This window comes from Cryptomeria japonica, chromosome 11 (assembly GCF_030272615.1).
Source record: "Cryptomeria japonica chromosome 11, Sugi_1.0, whole genome shotgun sequence".
Taxonomy (NCBI): Eukaryota; Viridiplantae; Streptophyta; class Pinopsida; order Cupressales; family Cupressaceae; genus Cryptomeria; species Cryptomeria japonica.
The window spans coordinates 184517375-184545234 of NC_081415.1; the positions used below are offsets into that span (position 1 = coordinate 184517375).

Here is a 27860-nt window from a genome sequence, read left to right on the forward strand (position 1 = left end):
CAGGGCATGTGACTTAGAGGACTTAAGAGTGCCCATCTGAATTAGCTTATCCTGTTCCCGAGTGAGAGAGATAGCAAAATCATCTAGAGATGGCATGGTAAATTGTGTACCAAGTGCACCCTTAGTAGCATAGAAGGTAGAAACAAACCCAGAATATTCTGAATTTAGCTTAGAGAGAATACTAAGAATCAATTGTTCATATTTATTTTCAATTCCACATTGTTTTAACTGCAACCTTAGTGATTTCAATTTAGTGAAGAAATATTGGATTGTGTTGAAATTGCCTGGACTTAAACTAATTAGTTCATTTTCCAACATATGACCCCTCATTGAATCTTGTGTGCCAAATAGTGTTTCTAACTTTTTCCAGATTTCATTTGGCGAATTTAAAGACTCAATATGAAAGAGAAAGTTAGGAGAAATAGACAAACACAATGTTCCATATGCCTCATCACATTTGTTAAACCACTTAGGCTTATCTTCATCTTTAGCAGGTTCAGTTTCAAGCCCCATAGTTATCCTATGTAATCTAGCTTTCCTTAAGTAGATTGTCATGCATGATTTCCACTCAAAGTAGTTATATGGAGTTAGGATAGGCACTATTGTCTGATCCATGATGAAGAAGTGCAAAAAAAAAAATGCCGAAAGGAAGAGAACACAATCAAGACAACCCTGCCCTTTTCACTCAATCAAAGACCCCCCCCCAAAAAATAATGATTTGGCACTTTATATTAGTGCGTTTATAACTACCACTAGCAATAAATACTAAGTGGTCTTGATTTCAATGCATTACAAAATCCTCATGAAAAGCATATGTTGAGAATGAACTTTTGGCACAATATCCAAAAAATAATAAATAGCACCACTGCAATCTACACGAAAAATCATGCACTTTCAAAAAAATAATCACCTCGATACGAGGTCATATGTGAAAGTTATGATCCTTCAAATTTCACAAAACGAGAACTATGCAGTGTTAGGACTGAGAATTTGCAATTTCGGAAAAATCTCTACATCAAAATAAAAAAATGGCTGCACTAGTGCATAGAGCACAAAAAAATATCTAGAATAAAAAAAAATTCATGGAAAATGGAGTCCGTATGAGCAAGAACGAAGTATTTGAAAACAACCTTCAAAAATGCAACAGCCAACGGAGAGGGGCCTTGCTATAACTTTCTGATTGCATTTTTGCAAAATATACAATCTGCATGCAAAAAATAAAGGATACCCAGATGGTTTTTTGGTGCTGCGAACAAAACCCAGAAGACATTGTTCTTTTTGATGTATAGAAGATGTAGATCCAGTGTAAATAGAACGACTTTAGATATAAAAAATGACCCCAACAACCAAAAAATGGCATGCAAAGGCTGAATCAGCTACCAAAGTCAAGAGAAGGAATGTTGGAACCTGCAATATTGATTGAAAACACCAAATATGCAAGATGGTTGTCAGATTTGATCTTGAAACCCTAGTTTTGCAACTGTGTATGATAATCTCTGATTTCGGTGAAACAAAAGCCAGATTTTGACTTTCTCAAGCCTCCTGGACGCGTTGGAACAACCACAGATGCTTCCAGTATAATCAGAAATGCTGCAATCACCCAGATTTCATAAAACACATGTGCAAACCCCAACGATAAAAAAATTCTGTCAAACTTTTCTGATTCTCAAGATCATCCAAAGATGTAAGAGAAGAGCATACTGGGTTTTTCAAACAACTATAATAATATTTATTAGCCCCCCCCAAATCTCTCAAATATGGAAACTAAAATCTACTCTTGCACATAGAAATGCTCTGATACCATGATAAAATTTGAAAAGATTATAAACCCAGAAAACTAGTGCAAATGAATAGATATCTAAACTATGAATGCAAATAATACAAAATCAAAGTAGCAACATAGAGTTAGTCTCCAAGAGAGTAATGCAAATGCTAGAAGCAAAATAGCATTAAGAGGATGCAAAATCAAAAGATGTCAAATACAAGCCAGGTAGCATGCTTTTATAGACCAAGGACAGGGAAGAGATGGCAATACCGACCAATCAAGAGCAACCATCTCTTGGACTAAAGATAGCAAATATCTTCCCAAGATAGAAAATGGATGCACACATGTAGGAAGGTGACACCTCATAACCACTCACCTAATTAAGCATGATTTATTAACCTAAGCAAGATTAAAAGAAGTGTAGAAAAAACCTAGGAATATAGGGAAAAAACAAATAACCCACTAGGAAATAAAAACCTACACTAACACATAGGACGCGTCGCCTTGAGGGAGAAATTAGGCTCCATAACAACACAAAGAAACTAAAACCTTCACTACCAACTCTCCCTGAATTGCCTTTCAACTTGCACACTACGCTACGCCCGATAACCAAGACCAAACTTTGCTTCCCTGACACGATATCACCCTCCTTAAATCCATATCTTCCTCCGATATACTTTGAAGCATACCCCGACTGCACATCATAAATGCATGTACCATCCTTCAAATTTGCTTCACATTTGGCCAACTCTCAACTCTGCCACCTACCATCCTTCAAATTTGCTTCACATTTGGCCAACTCTCAACTCTGCCACCCTGCCCAAGAAAGCTACCTGCAACACGGTGGAAGGCCGAAACCGTAGACTAACACCCCGTACCACTGCCAAGTTCACTCAACCACCAACATTAAATGCTCATCACCTCAAGGATAACGGATATCTTCTGACAAAATTATGCCCACTGAAGCCACTCCTAATCAAACACTGTTAATCTCATCGCACCAACCTCCAAGACCATCACCTCATTTGCACATCTATTTGCCTCCATATTTCCACCTCGGAAGATGTGAGATATCTTGAAATCTTCAAAATATTTCAAGATCGACGTGATCATATCAATATCACGATTAATTTTCCAACTAAGCGAGAAGCCACAAATGATTGCATTGACTATCACTTGGGAATCCCCTTCCAAATGGAGCTTGGTCACCCCTAATCTTCATGCAAGAAGCAAAGAAAGTATGACCGCTTTGGCCTCAACTTCATTGTTAGGGCCATTTGGCAACCTTTGCCAACTTGCACCCACTTTGACATCTAGGGAGTTCTTCGCCACACACCGACAGTCCCGGGTTACCCCTAGATGCACCATCGAGATTGATCTTTGTCCATCCACATTCTGGGGGGTCCCACTCAACCACTCTCTCCCCTTTGTCAACCGGATTAACCTGATCAAGCCCATTAACGAACAAAAATCTAGATGTTTTCTCATAGTAATAGTTCTAGATGTTTTTCAAACATGTATAGAAGTAGCCCTTCCTACAAGATGAATCAATTTAGTTATACAAGACAATGCTTACGATTTTTTTAGTTTGAAAATAAATTGAATGTTGTACTCCAAACATACATTTTGAAGGCATTAGGTAAAAGAATAATCTAGGGAGCATATACCTCATACAATAAGAATATTGTAAAACCTAAATAAAAAATTTCAAATTTGGCTCTAGTAGAACTATCTAATTTTTTTTTATCCTTGAAGAACTTTCACCCTCACTTAGAATCAAATCTTTAATCCATGCAGAGATTTAAAAACTAAAGTTCACTGAGACTGTGTCAAGTAACATTCCTCAAGATTTAGCACAAATTGTGCCCTACTATCAATGATGTTGATGAGAAAATTGGATAGAGTTAGCAAGAAAAAATAAGGAAACCCTACCACAATATAATATTTTTAAATGAGATAACTAAAGTAAATCTTTGTAGAGATGTTGCTTCAATAGATTCATAGTAAATGAAAAGTGGATCTAAAAATAATGGTTTTTAGGGCTATCATATTTTTCATGATTGAAATACAATTTTCTTCAAATAACTACATTAAAAGAAAAAAATATTTTCAAGTGTGTAATTCCAAGCACGTAGAAACTTCAAAACATAAAACTCATTGAGATCATGACAAGAAACTAACCTCAAGATTCTGCACAATTTGTTGATGATAAAAATGGGTAGAGTTTGCAGAAAAAATTCAGATTCCTTACCATAGCAAGAGACGAACCAAAACTAATCTCCATATAACCGTTCTTCAATCATTTCATAGTAAATGAAAAGTTCATCTAAATTATTGGGGTTTAAGGGCTAAGACTTCATGACCAAAATCTAATTTGTTGTAGAGATCTATACAAAATGTGAGTCACAATTGTTTTAAGGCATGAGGGGGTGAATGTTTCAAATGGTTGGAGCACCCTAAACCATGACCACAAAATCATTTACTAACAACCTATTTTTAGGTGTGAAATAGGTTTGAGGTGAAAACCCCACACAATATAGCCTATCAACCAAATTTTTTTTCTTGCCTTTCACAAAATTTCAAACCAAATCTTGAAGACACTGAGAATATGGTTAGGAACAACATAACCAATCATTTGAAACTATTTGGATTAAATGCAAAATTGGCTAACAATGGGCCTCATGAATCCTTAAATTAATTACCCTCTCTCCTTGTTAAAACCCCTTGTCATGCTAAATTAATTGATTATATAAAAAATAATAGTTATTTTTCTTAGGATAATGTACATGCCTTTAATTTTTCTATCATTACTTAATAAGGGTTTAAATACTAATAGGTTGGTATGAAAGCAAACATGTTTAAAAAAAATAAAACATATAGATATAATTATGCCGAGAGGCATCTACAATGGCATCAAAATGTCCATAAAAAAAAATTAATTTTGAAATAACTTGACATGCAAATGACGGGTAAAAGCATGAAATATGCCATCTTTTGGTTTTTGTGGAGGTGTTATTTTAATACTCCAAATAAAATAAAACCCTCGCCACTTGTCTCTAACTATATGAAAATGTTACATTCAAATGATAGTGGAAGAGTACCATACTATTTAAAAGGGAACAATCAATAAAATCAAGTATCATTGAGATGTTAGTGGAGGAGTGAGCTTGCAATCATAGATTCCTTTCTATTATAAGATATCTCTCGGCATAATTTACCTATATTTCTTAAATATAGATATACTAGTAAATTATATCTAGACTGCCATAAAAGGTTCATTTGGAAGGATCATGCAAGTTTAGAGGAGCTTGCTCCTATTTTGATGCATCTCCCATAAATAGTGCACCCTGTCACTTCTTCGTGGGAAGATAGTAACACATCATGTCTTAGTTTCGTTAATGTCAAAGAGAAAAACTAAGTGGAGAATATAATCCCATTAAGGGTCAATTTCAAAATAGTTTCCTTCTTGTATGACCATTACATGCTCTATAGACTATTCCATTGATAATGTTTTAAATATTTCTATTAAAATAATTTAAAGGCAAGCATGCATGATTGACCCAATACTAGTAATTAGGTCTTTTTATAATATTTTAAGTGGGATGTGATATGTATATATAGACACTCTCACACACATCAAAATTAATGTTAGATGGAGAATATAACGAAAGTTTAATTTGTTTTTATCATCTTTCTAAAAATATAAGAAAACAAAAACCATAAAAATCTTATAGAGAAGAAACAAAAGACCCTCAATCAATTTTACTTTGAAACATGGTGGATATACATTTTGGAAAGATCTATTATGAAATAATTTTTACATTCTAGTAAACAATCTGTAAAACAGTATATTCATTTACAAATCAAAATTTCCTCTACACACTAAGACACTACACTTATGCAAATAATTTTTTTTGTCCAAAATAGTACTCCCAGAATCTCTCTAAAAAATGAATGGAGAATACACTTAAATAACTAAAGAAGATCTAAAGTTATTCTAAAAGAGACACTTGGCATCTTTAACACCCTTGATATGCATCCACTAGCATAAAGGCATATTTTATCTTCACACCACATTACCTTTCATCTACTTTCATTCGTAGTTGAAAATTTGTCTTCAGCCCTTCAGTCTTCATTCCTCTACATATCTTCACTTGAGTGTAGAAATACTTTATACTGCTACATCATTGCTATGTTTGAAATTTTGTCATACATTTGACATGAGGGCATTTTCTGCAGCATACATTATTTTCTCATGCTTTGCAATTTGCTTGTTAAAATATCATCTCTACAACATCCACTTTAAGTTCATGTAATTTGAACACCTGTCCTAGTTCCATCTACCAAGTCCCTCACTAAACTAATCTCTTCCCTTATTTATTGCATTAGAAGATTTTAATACAATAATATGTTTTAATTGGGATCGAGGTTGTGAAGTGAACTCTAGATCTCTAACAATGCTGACTCTGCCTTTATCGATCAAAAAAAAAAAAAAAGTAAATTATGCCGAGAGATATCTTATAATAGAAAGGAATCTGATGATTGCAACAATATTAGTAGTATACAAGAGTTTCAAAAATATGGATAATAATAGAGTTGATTATTCCCTTTTAAATATTATGGCACTCTTCCACTATCATTTGAATGCAATGGTTTCATATAGTTGGAGACAAGTGGTGATGGTTCAAATTTATTTGGAGTAATAAAATAACACCTCCACAAAAACCAAAAGATGACATATTTCATGCATTTACCTGTCATTTGCATGTCAAATTGTTTCAAAATTGAATTTTTGTTTACGTACATTTTGATGTCATTGTAGATACCTCTCGACATAAAAACAAAGAAATTCTCCAAAATTCTCAAGATTCATATCATTTGTAATCCAATTATTATCCCAGACTATGCAATGAGTTCCTTTCTAATGCCAATAGTGATTATAATATAAAAATCTAACTTTCTGCCATAACTGGCACATCTTTTGACCACATTACAATCACATTCATCTCCACAATGACTAACCCTACAACCAATCCAAGCAGCCCAAATCTACATGTGTTTCAACTTCTAGTTAGTTTGATCCATCTCTAATTTGATACCAACTCCTCTGAAAATGCTTTCGATCTATTAGTTACCATATATGGTGTTGCAAAGCTTGCACACTCTTCATCCCATGCTTCAAACTAAACAATACCTGTACCAAGCATTTAAGGAAACTGCAAATCGGCATTGGTTTCCTTCCAAAAGTGGACCTCGGCGCTAAACTTTTCTCATGCTTGCCATGTTTGACTATCTGCCTTAAGCATCAATCTCTTTCCACGCTGCAAAAGAAAAACACCAAATATCTAAATTGTATGCAAGAAAAGAGATGCATGAATCACATCTTTAACCCTTTTGCATTGCTCTTCCTTAATTTGACCAAAAACATAAATTCATTCCATAAAAGGTTATCATTTCACAATGTTTTTTTAAAAGAGACTTCGTTCATATATACCCATTAGAACCCACAATAACATATTTAAACTATTTTTAAACGATTTAAATAGCTTTGCACTAATCCTAAAACAAAGAAATCGGTGATCATTTATTCCTTATTACTGAAATGGTGAAGCCCTTATTATTAGGGCCATGGCTAAACTCGCTTCAAAAAGTCATGAAAAGTTAATAACATGAAATTTGTCAAAAATTATAGATTGTTGATCATAATCAGCAGAATTAGCTATGACTTTGATTTTTCGAAAAAGTCAATAACACGAAGTTTATTACCACTTTTTGGAGCCAGTTTAGTCGCATCCGTTCTGAGGTGAAATGGTATAAAAACAAAACAAAAAAAATCGGAACCCTAGAGGGTCTAACATGCATAAGGGGTTGTCATAGTTTGACCCATCAAATGGAAAAATTTGAGTAACGAGTTTTAACAAAACTCTCATGTTCCTCTGTAGGGGTTTGTACAACCTCTAGCTTACTGGCTCCAAAAAGTGGTGATAAACTTCGTGTTATTTACTTATGGATCAAACTATGAGGACTCCTTATGCATGTTGGAACCACTAGAGCTCTGATTTTTTTGTTTTGTTTTTATACCAACCTCAGAACCGCCACAAAATTGGAATTGCACTTAGGACCCCCAAAAAATAAGGTCACCTTTAGAATTGAGAGATTTGAAACTTTTTCTAGCTTACACATAATTGGAAATGCATTAAAAAATGTGTTAGGGGACCACAAAATTGAATTATCTTACTAACATTTGTACAATTTTGTATGATGATGTATGAGTTATGAAATTTTAATCATCAAAGTGTTGGCATATGCACACTCCAATGAGACATTGTAGGTGATTGAAGGTTTTGCCATTGATGGCAACCTTACAATCCTATGACACCGGCAAGGCAATCCATCGGCACTAGCAAGTTCAGACTCTACACCGACACTCAGACCACCGGCACCGACAGTGAAAGGAAGCATACCGGCACAAAGGCCGACAAGATTTTTGTTATAATATATTTTGTTTATTATTGTAAAATCATCTTAGGCTGACTTGGTAACATTGTAAAATGACTCATATATATAAGAGATCATTGTAGAACATTTAGGTATGGATGGAAGAATGTAATTAGGCGAAATAAGACATACCTATTATGCAAATTATAGGTCAAGGGTTTATGTAAGAAGCAGATCAGAAACCGGTACTAGATCTAGCATTATAGATGCTATTTTGAAGCAGTACAAGACACTAGATTTATATAATCCATTTTGTAAGTCAGTGAGACTTCCCATTTTGTAATTGAGCAGTGAGCTCTAGGCACTTGGCCTTCCTGCATGTGCAGGCCCTCTTGTAGCAGTAATATTCTCTTATTGGCCAGTAAGTGAATATTGTGGGTCACAAATCCCACCGAGGTTTTTCCCACACCGGGTTTCCTCGTTAAATCTTTGTGTTATGGTGTGTTTTTCATGCGGTTGATTTTATCTTTGATTATTGCATTACTTTATGTTTATCGGTATACTGCATTAATATGTTCTACATGTTTTAAGTTAAGAAAATCTTATTACCAGTTAGATACTGATTCACCCCCCCCACCTCTCAGTATTTGTGGGAATCCTAACACAAAGTTGGAGTTTTATGTAGATATGAAATGGCCTATACACTGATTTGCATTAAGAACTTGGGAACTTCCAATACTGCAAACATGCCAATTTTGTTGGTGCCAACATGAGATTTAAAATTGTGTAAATGTGGCTATAGGTTAGTGGTTGAAGTTTCAATAGCAACATGTTAATTTATTTCTGTAAAAAATATTAAAAACGAAAAGACAAAATGATGTAGGAGCATCCTCGGTTCTTGGCAATCTTGCATCAACCAAAAAATATTTCTTTCTGTTTTTCTTTTTTGTTTGCAGTTTCAGCACATCTTTCTATACTTTCCACATTTGGCTCAATGAAACCCATGGAGTTGGATTTTGCGTGAAGACTTGATCATCTTCCTTTTTCCCAAACCGCAGAACATTTGGATCATTTTTCAACAAGTTATAGCTACTTGTTTCCAAGATAGTTTTCTGTTACCAGTTGCCTGGACCTAATTACATTTGTGATCTACCAGATCCTTTTCATAGCTTGCAAAGCCTTTAGCATTGATTCCATTGTTCCTTGGTGTGTGGTCGACCTTCCCTTTGATCCTCACTTCACCCTTTAGATTTTCTGGAGGAATTTCTTTGGTGGAGGCTGACCTTATTGATTTTACACGTTAGGTCTTGTTCTTCGGGTTTTGATCCCTTTTTAGGCTGATCGGATTCCCTTGGATTGTATAAATCATTGTAATAGAGCATTATAATGTATCTAAGGAGTCAGACAGAACATAGAAGCTAAATCTTAAGTTTGAGGTCCTAGTTGTGACTTGTTCTATATTTTGAGTATGTTTTAGCAGGCCTGTGAGCTGGTTTCCATAACCCGGTTGTTACCGGTTGGTTGTAATCAGTTTTCATGATATAATTCAATATGTTTTTCATTGCCTCCATCATATCCTCGTGTTTTCGTTGTGTTTACTCTTACCGACCAGTCCAGACTAATCTCTTTGAGGTTCCTCCTATCCGGTGACTGCACCAAGTGGTATCAGAGCGATTTCGTTCTGGAGATTGCATTGTCCTAAGAAATCTTGTTGTGAGGTGGCAGATTGTGGATCCGACCTGCAGTTGCAGAGAACTGGCATGAAGATGGCGCGAAGAGGAAATAGGAATGGTGGTGTGCGTGGGAATGCAGACCATGTTGTGATAGAAATGTTGAGAGGAATTGCAGCCCGATTGGAAGTACAACTCAAAGAAGAGGCCAACATATTGAAGATGTGAGTGAAGATGAAGGAGAGGAAGCCCTGATAGAACAAGCAAATCCACCACGATCGATCTCGATGAAGAAAGGTTTTTGAGGGTTTTGAGTAGGGCGAATACTAAACCACATTTTACCCCACCAGAATATGATGGGAATTTGGATTCAGATGAGTTGATGGATTGGATCTTGGAGATGGAGAAATATTTTGATTTTGAGAACACCACAAAAGAAAGGAAAGTGAAGTATGCTTGTACCCGTTGAAAGGTCATGCATCTCTTTGGTGAGAACATTTGTAGGTTGATAGATACAGGAGAGGTAAAGAGAAGATCAAAACATGGGATTAGATGGTTGCGAAGTTAAAATCCAAGTTTATGCCAGTTGATTATCAAGTGAATCTATTTTGGAAGTTGCAAAATTTGAAGCAGAAGGAATCTAGTGTGAAGGAGTACACCGAAGAATTTTACAAGTTGAATATCAGATCCGAACATGTTGATGATGAAGTTGAACAAGTTCCCAAATATTTGAATGGATTACAGATGTCTATACAAGATGAACTTAGTTTGATCAAGTTGCAGAGTGTTGAAGAAGCTTATCAATATGCCTTAAAAGCAGAAGATAAGCTGAACAAAAGGTATGGACAAAGGCATAGAGGTAGAGGTGGAATGTTTCCAGGAGGAAGATTTCAAGGAGGAAGAGGATATATTGTAGGAAGAGGTACCTGTACAATCAGAACAAGGACAAGGAAATAAACAAAGATGGTAGTTCATAGCGGAAGGATGAAAGAACTTTCTACTAGAGAAGAGAACCTGATGGTTACCAGAATGAGAATTTTGGAAAAGATGACAGAAGACAAGACAAGAGAGTGTTTAGAGGTACTTTCTTTAAGTGTGGAGGGGAAGGACATCGTGCTTTTGAGTGTAAGAAGAAAAAGAATACTGGGAGAACAACTTTGGTGGAAGAAAGTCCCACCGGATCAGCTAACAAACTAGAAGATGGAGAATTGTTGATGATGAGGAGAGTTTTGTGTCATACCAAAGAAGATGAAGAGCCCTTGCAGAGGAGAAATTTGGTCAAGACCAGATGTAAGGTATCTGGTAAGTGTCGTAAAGTTGTTATTGATAATGGTAGTTCAGATAACCTTGTTTCAGAAGAGTTGGTGAATAAGTTGAATTTGGAAAGATTGAAACACCCCAAGCCTTATCAGATAGCATGGATTCAAGATGAACATAAGTTGTTAGTAAGTGAGCAATGTTTGATAAAATAAAAATTGGGAATTATCATGATGAAGTCTTGAGTGATATTATGTCTATGGGTATTTGTCGCCTTTTGTCAGGTAGACCTTGGCAGTTTGATAGATAGGCAATACATGATGGGAGGAAGAACATATACACTATTCTGGCAAATGGGATGAGGCAAATCTTGTTACCCTTGGAGGAGTCTTTGAAGACTGAGGTCTATACGAATGCTAGGAAGGAAATTCCTGGATGGAATGAGACATGAGAATGTATGTTTTTCCTTAGTTCCTAAGGAGACTGAGAACCCAAAACCTGAAGAAGAACAACCGGAGGAGATAGAGAAGTTGTTGGCAGAATATGAAGACATCATTTCAGAGAATGTGCCTGATGGATTACCACCGGTAAGAAGTATCAGTCATTGTATGGACCTGATTCCTAGAGCTAGTTTGCCTAACAAAGCTGCACACCAGATGACACTGACAGAGAATGAAGAGTTGAATAGACAAGTTCAGGAGTTGCTGAAGAAAGGTTTGATAAGAGAAATTCTGAGTTCCTGTGCAGTACTAGCAGTGTTAGCACCTAAGAAGAATGGAGAATTGAGGATGTGTATCGATTCCATAGCAATAAACAAGATCACAGTGAAATACCAGTTTCCTTTTCCTAGGATGGATGACATAATGGATTGTTTGAGTGGAGCCAAAGACTATACAAAAATAGATTTGAAGAGTGGATATCATCAGATCAGGATCAGAGAAGGTGATGTGTGGAAGACAACATTTAAGACAAACGAAGGACAACATGAATGGTTGGTGATGCCTTTTGGGAAAACTAATGCACCGAGTGCTTTCATGAGGTTAATGAAAGAGGTATTGAAGAAATTCTTGGGTAAATTTGTTATTGTCTATTTGGATGACATTATGATTTTTAGTAAGACAAAAGAAGAGAATTTGTTGCATTTGAGACAAGTTCTACAAAGGCTGAGAGAACAAAAGTTATTGATAAATCTTAATGAGTGTACTTTCATGAAGGAAGAGTTAGTCTATTTGGGATTTGTGATATCTGCTAATAGACTGAAGATGGACACTGAGAAAGTAAAAACAATTGTTGAATGCCTTACATTGGAAAGCATTGGAGAGGTAAGATCATTTCATGGATTAGCTAGTTTCTACCGAAAGTTTACCAGAAATTTCAATTTTGTTTGTAGCCCTATGACTGAGACAATGAGAGGGGATAAGAAGGAATTCAAGTGGACCACCAGAACAAACAAAAGTTTTGAACTATTGAAGCATAAAGTGACTGAGTAGTCTGTATTGCCTTTACCAGATTTCAACAAAGTATTTCAAGTAGATTGTGATGCAAATGGAACAACAATTGGAGTAGTCTTGAGTCAAGAAGGGAGAGCAATAACTTATTTCAGTGAGAAGTTGAATGATGCCTAGAGGAGATATTCAGTGTATGATCAAGAATTCTATGCCATAGTTCAAGCCTTGAAGAAGTGGAGACATTACTTGTTTCCTAAGGAGTTTGTGTTGTGTACGGATCATCAGGCCTTGCAGTATTTGAACAGTCAGAGTAAGTTGAATCAGAGACATATGAGATGGGTAGAATTTTTGCAGAGTTACACCTTTGTGTTGAAGCATGGAATTGGTAAATCTAACAAAGTTGCTAATGCATTGATTAGAAGAAAGAATTTGTTGACAGAGATGAGAGTGACATTATTAGGATTTGAGGAATTGAAGACCTTGTATGATAATGACCCAGATTTTGCAGAACCTTGGAAAGCATGTGAAGAACCGGCTATGGCAGATAGGAGTAAGTGGTTGGATTATTTCATTCAGGATGGGATATTATTTAGAGGAGTTCAATTGCGTATACCTAAGAGTTTTATGAGGAAAATTTTGATAAAGGAGAAGCATAGTGGAGGACTAGTCAAACACTTTGGTGTTGACAAAACAACAACATTGGTAAGTGAGCATTACTTCTGGCCCCATATTCATAAAGATGTTAGGAAATTTGTGTAGAATTGTAGGATTTGTCAAGTTGCAAAAGGGAGTAGTCAGAATGTGGGATTGTACAAACCTTTGACAATACTGGTAAGACCTTGGGAGGATATAAACGTGGATTTCATACTTGGATTGCCTAAAACACATAGAGGAAATGATTCAATATTTGTGGTTGTGGATAGATTCTCGAAGATGGCTCATTTCATACCTTGTAGAAAGACATCAGATTCAGTACATGTAGCAGACCTATTTTTCAAAGAAGTGGTGAGATAGCATGGATTGCCTAAGAGCATAGTTTCAGACAGAGCTACTAAGTTCATTAGTTATTTTTTGAGAACACTTTGGAAGAAGATGAAGATAGATTTGGGATTCAGTTCTCCTTTTCACCCGCAGACTGATGGACAAACAAAGGTAGTTAATAAGATCTTGGGAAATTTATTGGATGTTTAGTTGGAGACAAAACTAGAAGTTGGGATTTGATCTTTGCACAAGCAGAGTTTGCTTACAATAATTCAGTGAACAAAAGTACTAGAAGAACACCCTTTGAGATAGTTATCAGAGCACACCCTAGAGGTATATCAGAGTTATGAGATATCAACAATGAGGATAAGAGAAGTGCAGAAGCAAAAGACTTTGCTAATCGCATGGCAGCCTTGCATATTCGGGTTAAGCAACATTTGGAGGACATAAAAAACACGTATAAGGAGAAAGCAGTTGAGAAGACAAGACATAAGGAATTTGAAGTTGACGATAAAGTGATGGTGTATCTAAGAAAAGAGAGATTCCCGGTTGGAACCTATAACAAGTTGTAGATAAGGAAGTTTGGACCTTGTAAGATCTTGGGGAAATTCAGTTCCCGAAATACATATGAAGTGGAGTTACTGGATGATTTGAGTATTTCATCTATATTCAATATTGCAGACCTACACCAGTATCATGACCTAGAATTAAGTGAAAACGGTATTGCAGACTTGGAGAAACAACTGCCCCAGAAGGAACTGGATCAAATTGAAGACATTTTGAATAGTAGGATTGTGCGTTGTACTCGGAGCAATCAGTATAAGGAGTATCTTGTAAAGTGGAAAGGCAGACCAGTTGAAGACTCATCTTGTATTTCTCAGGCAGAGGTAGACCGCCTTGGTTTTCCTTTGACCCCAGCAAAGTGAGAGACTCACTTTTTCAACAACCCCAGATGTCTGATGCAAGAGCATCCTTGGTTCTTGGCAATCTTGTATCAACCAAAAAATATTTCTCTGTTTTTCTTTTCTGTTTGCAGTTTCAACATTTGTTTCTGTACTTCTCGGATTTGGCTCACCGGAACCCGTGGAGTTAGATTTTTCTTGAAGACTTGATCATCTTCCCTTTTCCCAAACTGCAGAGCATTTGGATCATTTTCAAATTTTCTAGCAAGTTATCACTACCGATTTCTGAGACAATTTTCTGTTACTGGTTGCCTCGACCCATTTATATTGGTGATCTACCAGATCCTTTATGTAGCTTGTAGAGCCCTGAACATTGATTTCGTTGTTCCTTGGCATGTGGCCAACCTTCCCTTTGATCCTCACTTCACCGTTTGGATTTTCTAGAGGAATTTATTTGGTGGAGGCCGACCTTGTTGGTTTTACATGTTAGGTCTTGATCTTCAGGTTTTGATCCCATTTTGGGCCAACTTGATTCCCTTGGATCGTATAAATCATTGTAATAGAGCATTAGAATGTATCTAAGGAGTAAGGTAGAACATAGAAGCTAAATCTTAAGTTTGAGGTCCTGGTTGTGTCCTGTTTTGTAATTTGAGTATGTTTTAGCAAGCCTATGAGTCAGTTTCCGTAACCCGGTTGTTACCGGTTGGTTGTAATCAATTTTCATGATATAATTCAGTCTGTTCTACATTGCCTCCATCATATCCTTCCATTTCCATTATGTTTATTCTTGTTGACCGGTCTAGACGGATCTCTTTGAGGTCCCTCCTAACTTGTGACTGCACCAAGTGGTATCAAAGCTCAAAGAGATCAGTCTGGACTGGTCAGCAAGAGTAAACACAACAGAAGCACAAGGATATGGTGGAGGCAATGCAAAAAGATTGAATTATATCATGAAAACTGATTACAACCAACTGGTAACAATCGACTCACTGGCCTGCTAAAACATACTCAAAATACAGAACAGGTCACAATCAGGACCTCAAACTTAATATTTAGCTTCTATGTTCTATCTGACTCCTTAGATACATTCTAATGCTCTATTACAATTATTTATACAATCCAAGAGAATTTGATCAGCCCGAAAAGGGATCAAAACTAGAAGAACAAGACTTGACATGTAAAACCAACAAGGTCAGCCTCTGCCAAAGAAATTCCTCCAGAAAATCCAAAGGGTGAAGTGAGGATCAAAGGGAAGGTCGGTGACATGCCAAGGAACAATGGAATCAATGCTCAGGGCTCCGCAAGCTACAGAAAGGACCTGGTAGATCACCAATGTAAATAGGTCCAAACAACTGGTAACAAAAAACTGTCGTGGAAATCAACAACGATAACTTGTTGGAATATTATCCAAATGCTTTGCGGTTTGGGAAAAAAGGAAGATGATCAAGTCTTCAAGAAAAATCCAACTCCACAGGTTCCGGTGAGCTAAATCCAGGAAGTACAGAAAGAAATACAGAAACTACAAACAGAAAAGAAAAAGAAAAACAAATATTTTTCGATTGATGCAAGATTGCCAAGAATTGGGGATGCTCCTATTTAAAAGCACAAAACTGTTTCACATTTCAAGCTAACTTATCGGCACAAGTGAATTTAAGTAATTCTAACTAAAAAATATTTTTAGTCAAACATACGGTCTATATAGATTCATTATATTTAAGTTATATATGGGCCACAACTTTTCCAATTGGAAGTGTCTACTAAATGTATATTTTATACTACTTTTGGTCTAATTACAAAAAAACAAAAAATTTGATGTTTCAACAACTCCCACTCTTATAAATAATAGTTTTTTTGAAATGTAAAAATACCCTTTTGTAGATCTATAAGTGAATTTTCCAAAAAATATATATCTTTTAATATTTTAATTAGTTTTTTATATTTTATATTTTATTTTATTGAAAGTAGGTCATCAACACTAAAATATAAAGTTGATTATCTTGTCAAGGAAAAATAATAAAATTTATTAAAAAAATTTGAAAAAAATATGACACAGTAGAGAAAAGAATCTATATCAAGATGATATAATTCTTTTCTAATTTGGATAAATAATTAAGAAAAAAGGCGGTGGGAATTGGAAAGAGTTATATTTCAGCACATGCAACTTTTCAAACTGATTGAAAAATATATATTTATAAAAAAATAGTAAAAAATATATCCATGCACTAAAGTTTCAAGTTATCAATATACAAAAAAAAATTCAAGAAAAAAAGATAAAATTTACTAAATAAAGTGTGGTGGTTTGTGTAAATTCTATTTAAGCATTTATTCAGCAACTAAATTATAGTATTTACTTTATAAAAAACTACATTCAAATAATTTTTTAAATTTTTGTTAAAATTACAAACACAAAATAGACATAAGAATATAAATTTTATTAGTTTACATCATTTCAAAATTCAAAACATATATTTCACTTTCTATTGATTAAATTTAAAAAGTTGAATCAACATTGATCATTTCCTTTATAAAAGTGTGACACAACTTTGTACTGCATCACAAAAATATTAGAAATCATAAACATTCTTTAATTTTTTTTACATTTGGTTTTGTTTCACTAAAAAGATTAAAATATTAATATAAAAATTTATTTTAATAGTATAGACAAGTTTTTTTATGGATTTTATAGTTGGATAGATGCCTAAGTTTATTTTGAGTAATTTCTTTCTAAGTGATTCTATAGTTTAAATTTAATTTTATTAAAATAATACTTCTATTTCATAGTGTAGACACCTAAAATTGTCCTTTAATTAAATAAATATTTATTATTTATTTCATTGTTCTATCCTAAGGTCTTCTATTAATTAAAAAATATAAATAAATATTTTCGACTATTTAATTAATTTACCAAGCCTCTTTTTTCTAGTTTAAATAAATATTTATATTTATTTAATCCTTCCACCTCTTTTCCAACTTAAATAAATAGTTTATTTTTATTTATGTGGCTTTTATTCTATTAATTAATTAAATATTTCTATTTAATTAATTAATTAATTTAGCTTTTTCTTCTTATCCACATGACAACACTTCTTCCTAAATCACTTACTCCTCAATATTAGCCCCTTATTTCAATTTAACCTCTTAATCCTATTTACCCTCATCCTTCACCACCTCTTAATCCTATTTACCCTTATCCTTCACCTTTCCACCTCTTAATCTCCTCCCTTCATCTTTACCTACCCTTCAATCTTATTGTGTTTGTTTCATCTATGTGATCCTAGCCATTCATCTTTTAACCTCTTAATCTAAACCCTTGATTCTTTTGGAGATTTCTATAAAAGAGGATTCTTCCTTCCATTTGAGGCTAATCAATCAATCAATTCATCTACAAGCAATCATACTTATATTATGCCAAAATCATTCTAGCATATTTCATCACAAGCATACACCATCACAACTACATCCATTCTTCTTTAAGCTCTTGTACAAGTGCAATACAAATATGAGAGCAACAACATTAAATACAAGATCATGGAGGATAGGAGAACAATGGAGACAAGCCTACTTTGTATGTGAATCATATAATCTTTGTTATTTCATTCTTATTTACATGCATGGTAGATCTCTATTGACATTCTGTTGAATTAGTTTATAGATCTAGGTTAGTGGTTGGATATTTAGGGTTTACAAATAGGATTCAAATTTAGCATAAACATATTAACACACCTGGTGGGACTCTTGTCCCTTATTCTTAGCGATTTTGCTTGAGTTTTAGGTATTTTTTCAGATTTGCAAGTCAAATTTTGCAACCATTTTCTTTCGTTTCTACATTTGTGATAGTTTTTGTTTCTTTTCTGTATATTCTGTTAGAAATATTTATCATCATGTCTCTAGCCTATTTTGGCATATATACAGTCATTGTTGGCACATCTGTGACATATCTTGCCATCTTTTTGGTCAATTAGGTTTTTCTACAGATTTATTTTTTCCCTTCTTTGACACATATTTAGCCTTTGTTTCTACATATATGACAATTTATGACACATATGTGGTCGTTATTGCCACATTTTTAGTTAACCTAGGGATTTTGTAATATTGTTAATTTTTGTTTTTGACACATTTTTGGTATATTTTGCCACATCTATGGATAATATTGTGATGTCTCTGGTTAAATATTGATGCATATGTGGTCATTCCTAACACATTTGTGGTAGATCTTGTCGTGTCTTTGGTTTTGCAGGTTATGAATTTGTTCTATATGCGTTTCGAGAAGGTATTGCAACATCTTTGGTTTCTGTCATTTGGATTTTGTATTTCATCTTTTACATTTTTAGATTTGGCTAACCCTTGTTGGTACTAACAAAGTGGTGCAAGTTGTCAATTGGTTGTAGAAGGCCCCATACTGTCTTACTAATCTTTTCTTGTAGAATCTAAAGGGGTTGTTTTTGCAAATACTAATTTGTGGTTTTGTAGGGGTAGCTAGTTGAATGTTTGTGCCTTTACACCTACGACAAACAACAATCCATATGAGTTTTTTTGTATTGGATCTTATCTGAAAAGTTGCAGATGGAAATTATTTGTATTGTCACCCTTTATTTGGTATCAAAATTTGAAAACTCAAACTCATTGTGGACTCAACAACCCAAAACAGGCCTCAAACTTGGGACTCGACAAAAAAAATCAGCTAGGACTTGAAAAAGAAGAAAACCATAGTTTTACAAAAAAAAGAAAAAAAATTAATGCATTTAGAGAACATAAAAACCACAATTCAAACATTACACATTTCATAATCTTCAAACACTCAATATTTGAAATTTCATCATTCATGAATCATAATCAATTATCATACTTATAGTTTCAACTTCCAAACTTTCAAATGTATGTTAGCATCATAAGTTTATAAGCATTTACATATAAGTCAATGTCAAAATGAGAAAACAATCAAATAAATCTACATCCTTCTCTTTCCTCTCCTAATGTAATTCAATTTTTAAGGCTTCAAACTAGAAGGTGCTATGGGATGAGTTGCTTCTTGTTCTTCAAAATCAAAACTATCTTTGTCCTTCTCCATTGTATTCAATTTTGTTGCTTCTGCTTCTTCTACAACTTTTGTCCCCAATTTGGCAAGGTCTTCTTCAATAAAAAGCATAACATCATCATTTTGTTCATTGACAATCCATCCACCATATGGATCAATATAATCCAAGTTGATGGACTCATGTGAAACACCCTCCACCTTTCTAGTTTGAAGGTGAAGGTTGTACTAGATGAAGACATGATCATTTAGGCATTGTTGGGTTAACCTATTTCTCTTCTTTGTGTGAATGTTCTCAAATAAACTCCAATGGTTTTCACACCCATAAGAACTACACGACTTGGACAGAATATGAATGATTATCTTTTGAAGATTAGGCATGCCAACACCATAATTCTCCCACCATAAATCTAAAAAAAATCATTTAGAAATATACAAATTAAGTAAAAATATATATATCTCATTTTTTCTTGTAAATGTAGTATTGAACTAAATTTTTTATTTGGTTGTTTTTCTCTCCTATCAACTGCTTGAGTTGAAGAAAAGAGTCTCCCCTCCGCACCCTTGTAGATCTTGAATAGATAAAAAAATAACAGTATATCAATTATGCATGTTTCTAGATAGTCAAGACTCAACATTAAAAAATGATAAATATGATAAAACAAAATTGCAAATCTCACCTTCAACTCATCAAGAACCTTGTCTTTCAAATCATGACCAGGTGCCATCTTATCAATGCATGCAATAACACCTACCATGACCTCCTCATCGACCTTAAATGTATTAGCGAAGTATAATTTTGGTTTCCAAAAGTAGGCCAGGGCATGTATCAGCTAGTGGACTTGGTTTGTCCATCTATGATCAATGATGCACCGAATGATTTCATATTTTCTCTTGTTTCCATCATAGTAATGTGAGATAGGTTTCTTTGGCCCTATATATGGCCTCATAAATGAAACCCATTCATAAGCCCTCTCCATCCACCATATGAATAACCCTTACCAGAGGTTTTTTCACCTAAAAAAATAAAAACAAATGTTAAATTATTACAAAATTCACCCCTAAAGAAACAACAAATATATTATCTTATATAAAGTTTATGTTTGTGTTTGTTACTTACCTTGATCAACTCTATATTTTTGTTGAATATGTAATAAAAAACAACACTTCCAATCTTCTGCACTTTAGCTTTTTTGGAAAATGTAGACTCCAACCAAGCATTAGACACAAACATTTGCTTCAGATGAGGAATGACACCAAGAATGCTTTGTAATGTGAGGGAGTGGCTAGCAAATTGTGTCACTCCTAGTTGCACAAGGTCCTTGCCATTAATATGTTTTCTCATCAAAGAAAGGACTCAAGTTGTAGATAAACTTGGTAACATTTTTTGTATCTTCAACCCCACTTTTGACCCATCCAATCTTCCCAATGTCCTCTAACAACAAGTCCAAGCAATATGTAGCACAAGGACTCCATGAAATTGTAGGATGCATGTCCAAAAACATTCTACTTGGAGCCGATATACATATGCAGTGCGTTGCCTGTGATAATTTGGACAATATTCTCAACACCAACTTCTTGAACCACCACATCTAATAAATTGCACAAATTCTTAGCATTTTTTATTTCATTAGAGGCATCTATAGACTTTAGGAACACCAATGTACCATTAGAAGCCACTAACAAGTTCAAGAGAGTCATATTTCATATATTTGTCCATCCATCTGATAAAATGTTGCATCCTTCTCTCCATTTTTTTTTTGCTTATCAACCACAAGTCGTGCATTTGTTATGGGTTCCTCTAGTAATAACCCACTCAAATCTTTAGTTGTTGGGGTCTTAAATCCCTTGTCCACAACTTTCAATGCATTTACCAAACCTTCCCAATATGGGATGTTCACCACATTGAAAGGTAAATTATTGTGGTACCAAAAATGTGCTACTTCTATCCTAGCTTCATGATGTTTTTCTTTATTCCATTCGGTAACTTCAAGTGAAGGTTGTAATCTTGAAACATTGCACGGAATAAAGTAATTTAGTCTTGATGAAAGAGGAATTTGACTAGCAGTAGAGAAAGAACCCTCAAGACACCAAAAGATGAAAATTGTTGACGGATGCTTCAACTTGAGATTTGATGGCATAGGAGTGGCTACATTCTGAGTCATCACTGTTGCTATGGCTTCCTTTGTTTTTTTCTTTTCTTCTTTTATCATCTCAAAACCAACAAAAAGGCCTTCATCTCTCTAACCATCTTTAGATTTGATGCAGAGCATATCTCGACATTTTGTCTAGGTATTTTTCCAATGTGGTATTTTAATCTAATGATGCCCCCTGTCATCCATTTACCACATTCAGTACAAGTGACCTTACCCTTTTTATTTCTCGGTATCCCATACTTCCATGCTGGGCCTTGCTTTTGGAGTTGAAGTTGACAATACTGATTAAACATGAAAACATAAAAATATCACTAGGGATTTGTGTAAAAACAACAAAAAAAAATGACAATCAATCATTTGAAAAAAATAAAATTCGAAAACAAGTTAAAAATACTAGAAAAAATGTTATAAAGGAAAATGGAATTTTTTTTTGCCAATATTTCCCCTTATTTTTTAAGATCTTTTTTAATTTCAAACGAAGAAAACCAAAAAAAAAGAGAATAAAAATCACTTACCGAGCTCTATTTTGATCTTGTATATTAATCTTATCCTCTCCTTCAAACGCTACTTCACAATACAAAGCTATTTTGGGCACCAAAGAATACAATGAAAAAAGAATAAAAAATCATAAAACTTTATATTATTTAAGCTGCTGGGTGTTTTCTGTCTAGCGCAAGAGTCCGAGTTCGGGACTGTGAGTCCGACCTTAGGACTCGTGCAAATCTTGTTCTAAAAAATGCGATTTTCTTGCTGGGACTCAGTCGGACATGGCCCGCGAGTCGACTCGACAAGCTGACGGACTCACGAGTCTCGCAAGTCCTGGCGAGTTTTGGCTGAGTTTTCAATCTTTGTTTTGTATAGGTCAAGTGGCTTATATTTTGTTATAATTTTGAGTCTAGAAACTATTTGTATCCTTTGGCTATTATATTGTATCCTTTTGTTCACTATTATGCAATAAAAAAAACTGCAACATTATCCATGCGGGTAAATGATTAGGGATTTCTTGATAGTAAATCTAGAACTACAACAACTGCTTTGGAAACTTGACGTCTATCCTTTTTAATTCAGAGACCACAGAAGGCTCTGAGGATGGATACCATAATGGAATTTGACGTTATTTCTTTGATGACTTAGTTTCTTAAGTAGTGAAGGAGAATTGAACCCACATTCTCTGTATACAAGTTGGAACTATGCTGAAAATCTAACCTTTAGGTAGAGAATAACCCAAATTCAACAGATTGGACTGCATAGTCAAATGGACATATCAAACTCAAAGAAAACGAAAATCTGCTCACTTGGAATGAAATGGAAGTGCCTGAGCCAGCCTAAGTCAGCTTATGTCAACTTTGTATGGTTCTATGGAGGTTGGCAACCAAGGTCACTTGGCTGGCATGCACAAGTTGAATGTGCTAGAAGAGATAGCATTAATATATGTGAATATTTATTAATTGTTTAATCGTTGTGTAATATGATTGCTAAGATTGATGCTCTTTCCAGTTGACGCTATCAAAGAAAAGTCTTTGTATTATCTCCCTAAAGAAAGAAATTTTTATTCAAGCATCCTTCAAGAATTACAAGGAACATCACCAAAAGTGGCTTCTGGATAAGCGAATATTAGAAGGCAGAGTGCTGCTCATTGGGAATTTTAGTCTACTGCTACTGGCCTAATTATGTTTTAGCTTGGCAGTGGCAAAAATCATCGAGTGGGTTGAATCATGGCATCGAAAATGGTAAATGGGGAGTTCGTTGGTCAACTTGTAAAGACAAATTTGTTGATCGCATAGTTTTAATATTTGTTATTCTGATATCAATAGATGCAGTGAAGGCTCTGACAAGGAGAGCACATTAGATTCCTGGTGATTTTCTTGTGCTCAGTGCTCAGTGCTTTGTGTAAGTGCAACGTGTTTGTGCACAGGTGTGCATGGATGCCATGAGCTGGTAAATTCTACTTACATGTGGCTTACATTTATAGCTGATACCAGTCTTGTACATATTTTTCCTGCAAAACTTTACAATATTCAAATATGCATACTTCCTCGTTTGGAGCTGCATGTGTTAAAAAGCTATAGACACCGCACATGGAGGTTTGTAAAAGCAAGGTGTCACCTGTAGCATGATGTTATTTTATGAGACTGCTGAATCTTGTTTGCTAGGAAGCATGATCGTAGGGAGATTTTGAAGAGTGTGAGGGTTATGCCTGCAAGTAGCATGTCAGAAGGCTAAAGCAGCTGGTAGATAAGTAATTTGGTTATGATAAATGTCTTTGGGACTCCTTAAGTGGATTGAGGCCACTGTACTGGAAGAAAATAAATCCCCAAGGAAGAAATGGATGTTAATTTGTTGCAGAGGATGCAAAAGACTCAAGGCCTGTACTCACACGTGCAAGATCATGCACATGGACACATTGACATGATAATGAATGAAACTGCCTTTCATGGTGAATTAAGCTGTGCTAGAAAGATGCAATTAGTCCCATAGTGTACTGTTTTAATAAATTAGCCAGTCAGTATAAGATGGGGAAGAGGATTAAAGATCTGAAATCTAGGATGAGTTCTACTATTCAAACTGCACAAGAGCTCAAGCTTGTTCATCAAGTGTTGCATTTAAATCAGCGAGGAGAAACTATGTTGGAGACAGCTTAACAATCTACAGAAGTCTAACAAAAGTAAAACATAAGCAAAAGAAAATCATCTGCAAGAGTAAAACACTAAAAATTGAGACAATAAGCAAACCTTGATATTTCTATTCTTCAATCATGTGCTACAAACTATTTGTATTTATCCGTATGATTTAGTCTATTTATAGACAAACTTGGTGGTGATCTAGATCCAAATCCATAAATGCATTTGCCTACTTCCGAAAAATGCATTTCAAAGAAAATCTAATATCTGATACGAATCATCAAATTTATACAAGTGAAAAAAAATTGATATGACATTTGAGATATCTAACTGAGGTGCCAGAGAGTGAAATCTACCAAGACGTACTCTGTATTTACTCAACAACATTCAATGTATTCAGTTAATTGGCAAGTTAGCTTTGCCTTTTCAAAACTTGTTTTTGGGATAAAGATTGGTAGTTTCCTGTGATAGAGAAATATTGAGATTGATAAGTTGTTTATCAGCGGGCATTTTCAGGCATGAGACAACAGATAGTGTTGGTAGTAGCTTTTCTTTTCCAGCATGAGACAATTTTACAGGCATGCGACAACTTTTCCAGCTTGCCCTGTGCGAGCTTCCTCGCAGGGGAAGCCTATCAGCTAATTAATCCACACAATAGGAGCTTACAATATGACTAAGGTTGGACTACAAATCTATTAACAGATGCTCTCATTTCATCTCCAAGATTTGAATTGATTGTGAACTCTTCTCTCATATTTCTTTTTGCCAAGCAGCATTGCATTCCTTCGATCATCTCCTTTTGTTTTTCATTCTACACTACCTCTTCTAGCTTTTCTTTCCAGACGTTCAGAGTTCATGAAGTCAACAGCACGTTATAGATCTCCAAGCACTAGAAAAAAATTACTCTTTGAAACTGAAGACAAAACCTGTTCCCTTCTTCATCACTGCGTTTCTGACAAAATGCTTCTTGCTACCGTGCAAGCCTATGTTTACAGATTGCTTCACTTCACTTCAAAAATAATCTCTGCAAGAACTTTGTCCTTCTTCGAAATGAATCATGGTGTAATTGATTTACATCTCTTGCACCAATTTGTCTTCGAATAATCTTGGAAATAAACTTGGCTGTAGTATGGCAGTCAACATACACTCAAATAGTTCCTAGGACTAGTTTTTCCAGGGGTGTGCTTATAAATTTGAAAGCGACTGCAACTTCTCACTATGGTGGCAGAGATATAATTCTTTTTCCTCTTTGTCCATGCCGTTCATTAAATGAATTGAATCTAGAAAATACCCTGCCACCTTCATCTCTCAAGACAAGTTTCTCTATCTTTACATAGATAGCCTATGTCTATGGGTGTGAACTGTCTCCTACACAAAAATGCATGTACCATTTTATGGCTTTCAATCCAACTACATCCTGGTAATTTTATAACTCCTCTCTCTTTCATCAATCTCCGTATCATTTGAACATCACGCCACCAGCCGATTTCCGCATAGATGTTTGACAGAAGAACATAAGTTGCAGCATCTTTAGGATCCAGCTCCAGAAGAACTTTTGCTGTAAATACTCCTAGTTCTATATTCTTATGTGATCTACAGACAGCAAGCAAACAGGTCCATACTACCTCTACAGGTTTTATTGGCATTTTGATGATAAAGTTTAGAGTTTCCTCAAGATAGTCACCACGGCTAAGGAGGTCGATTATGCACACATAATGATCGATTGTAGGCAATATGCAATAAGAGTCACTCATGAAATTGAAGTATTTACAGCCCTCATCTACTAAACCTGCATGGCTGCACGCAAATAGAACACAAGTGTAGCTTATATGGTCAGGGTTCATTCCAGAGTATTTCATTAGTTCAAAGAGTTCTAAAGCATCTTTACAAAGGCCATTTTGTGCATATCCTGCAATCATGACATTCCATGAGATGACATCTCTATGAGGTATTTTGTTGAACAGTTCACTTGCCTTGTATATGCTTCCACATTTTGCATACATGTCTGTCAGGGCATTTGCAACTATAACATCTGACAGAATTCCACTTTCGATTATCCTTTGATGGATACCCCTACCCTGTTCTAAACCTCCCAATTTGGCACTGAGTGGGAGGATGCTGGCAAACGTTGTAGAGTCTGGCTTTACAGCTGCCACAATCATTTGCTTAAAAGTCTCCAAGGCCTTCTCAACAAACCCATTTTGTGCATATCCTGCAATCATCGCATTCCATGAGACCACATCTCTCTGAGGCATTTTGTCAAACAGTTCATGGGCTTTGTGTAAGCTTCCACATTTAGCATACATGTCTACCAGGGCACTTGCAGCTACAATATCTGGCGAAAAATTGCTTTCAATTATGCTTTGGTGGATGCTCATACCCTGTTCTAAAGCTCCTATTTTGGCACAGGTTGGGAGGATGGTGACTAGGGTAGCGGAGTCTGGCTTTAGACCTGCCAGTTGCATTTGTTTAAAAGTTTGCAAGGCCTGCTCAACAAACCCATTTTGTGCATATCCTGCAACCATTGCAGTCCAGGAGACTATATCTCTTTGAGACATGTTATCAAACAAGTCGCGTGCCTTGTGTATATTTCCACATTTTGCGTACATGTTTATCAAGGCATTCACAACCATGACATCCGACGAAAATCCACCATCGATTATGCTTTGATGGATGTCCATGCCCTGTTCCAAAGCTCCCATTTTGGCACAGGCTGGGAGAATGCTAACAAAGGTTGTGGAGTTTGGCCTATAACCTGCCAATTGCATTTGCTTAAATGTCTCTAAGGCATTTTCAAAGAACCCATTTTTAGCATAGCCTGCAACTATGGCACTCCATGAGACAACATCTGGTCGAGACATTTCTTTAAAAAGCTTTAAAGCCTCTTCCAGAAAACCATTTTGTGCGTATCCTGCAATCATAACATTCCACGAAACCACATTTTTCTGAGGCATTTCGTCAAACAGTGCACGTGCCTTGCATATGCTTCCACATTTTGCATACATATCTACTAAAGCACTTGCCACAACAACATCTGACAAAAATCCTCTTTCAATTATGCTTTGATGGATATCCATACCCTGTTCCAAAGCTCTTAGTTTAGCACAGGCTGGAAGTATGCTGGCAAAGGTGAACTCATCGGCTTCAACCCCAGTTCGTTGCATTTGGTGAAACAATATCAATGCCTCGCGAGAAAATCCATGTTTTCGGTAAGCTGCGATTATGGTATTCCATGAAGAGACGTTTTGTTCTTTCATTTCCTCAAACATTTTACGAGCATCTATCAAACTCCCGCACTTGACATACATGTCGATAAGCTTATTTGGAAAAGTTGTGCGTAAGGAAAATACAAATCCCCTGTGAGTAATGAGAGAGTGGATTTGCTTACCTAGTGAAAGCACATTCTTGGCAATGCATATCTGCAATAGCTGAAGATACGTATTAGAATCTCCAGGGGGTTTGTGGGTAGTAAGCAAAATGTGTAGCGCCTCCTTCAACCGACCCTCTCTGCATAATGCTGTCAGATTGAGATTAGCATAGGACGGCATTGACACTGTATAATTGTAATTGAATCCGGGGAAAAGTGCATT

At 35.4% G+C, this 27860-nt stretch overlaps 1 protein-coding gene across 1 annotated transcript; it reads right to left on the reverse strand.

Moving 5' to 3' along the window:
• Positions 1–1468: 1468 nt before the first annotated feature.
• LOC131860119 (pentatricopeptide repeat-containing protein At2g13600-like) lies at positions 1469–27818 on the reverse strand. The gene is made up of 9 exons (XM_059214487.1): positions 27350–27818; positions 27026–27304; positions 26651–26785; positions 26240–26482; positions 25659–26179; positions 3119–3209; positions 2566–2645; positions 2315–2459; positions 1469–1590 (listed from the first exon to the last, which is right to left on the reverse strand). The coding sequence occupies exons 1-9, from the start codon at positions 27816–27818 to the stop codon at positions 1469–1471; spliced, it is 2085 nt and encodes a 694-aa protein (XP_059070470.1).
• Between the last annotated feature and the right edge of the window lie 42 nt (positions 27819–27860).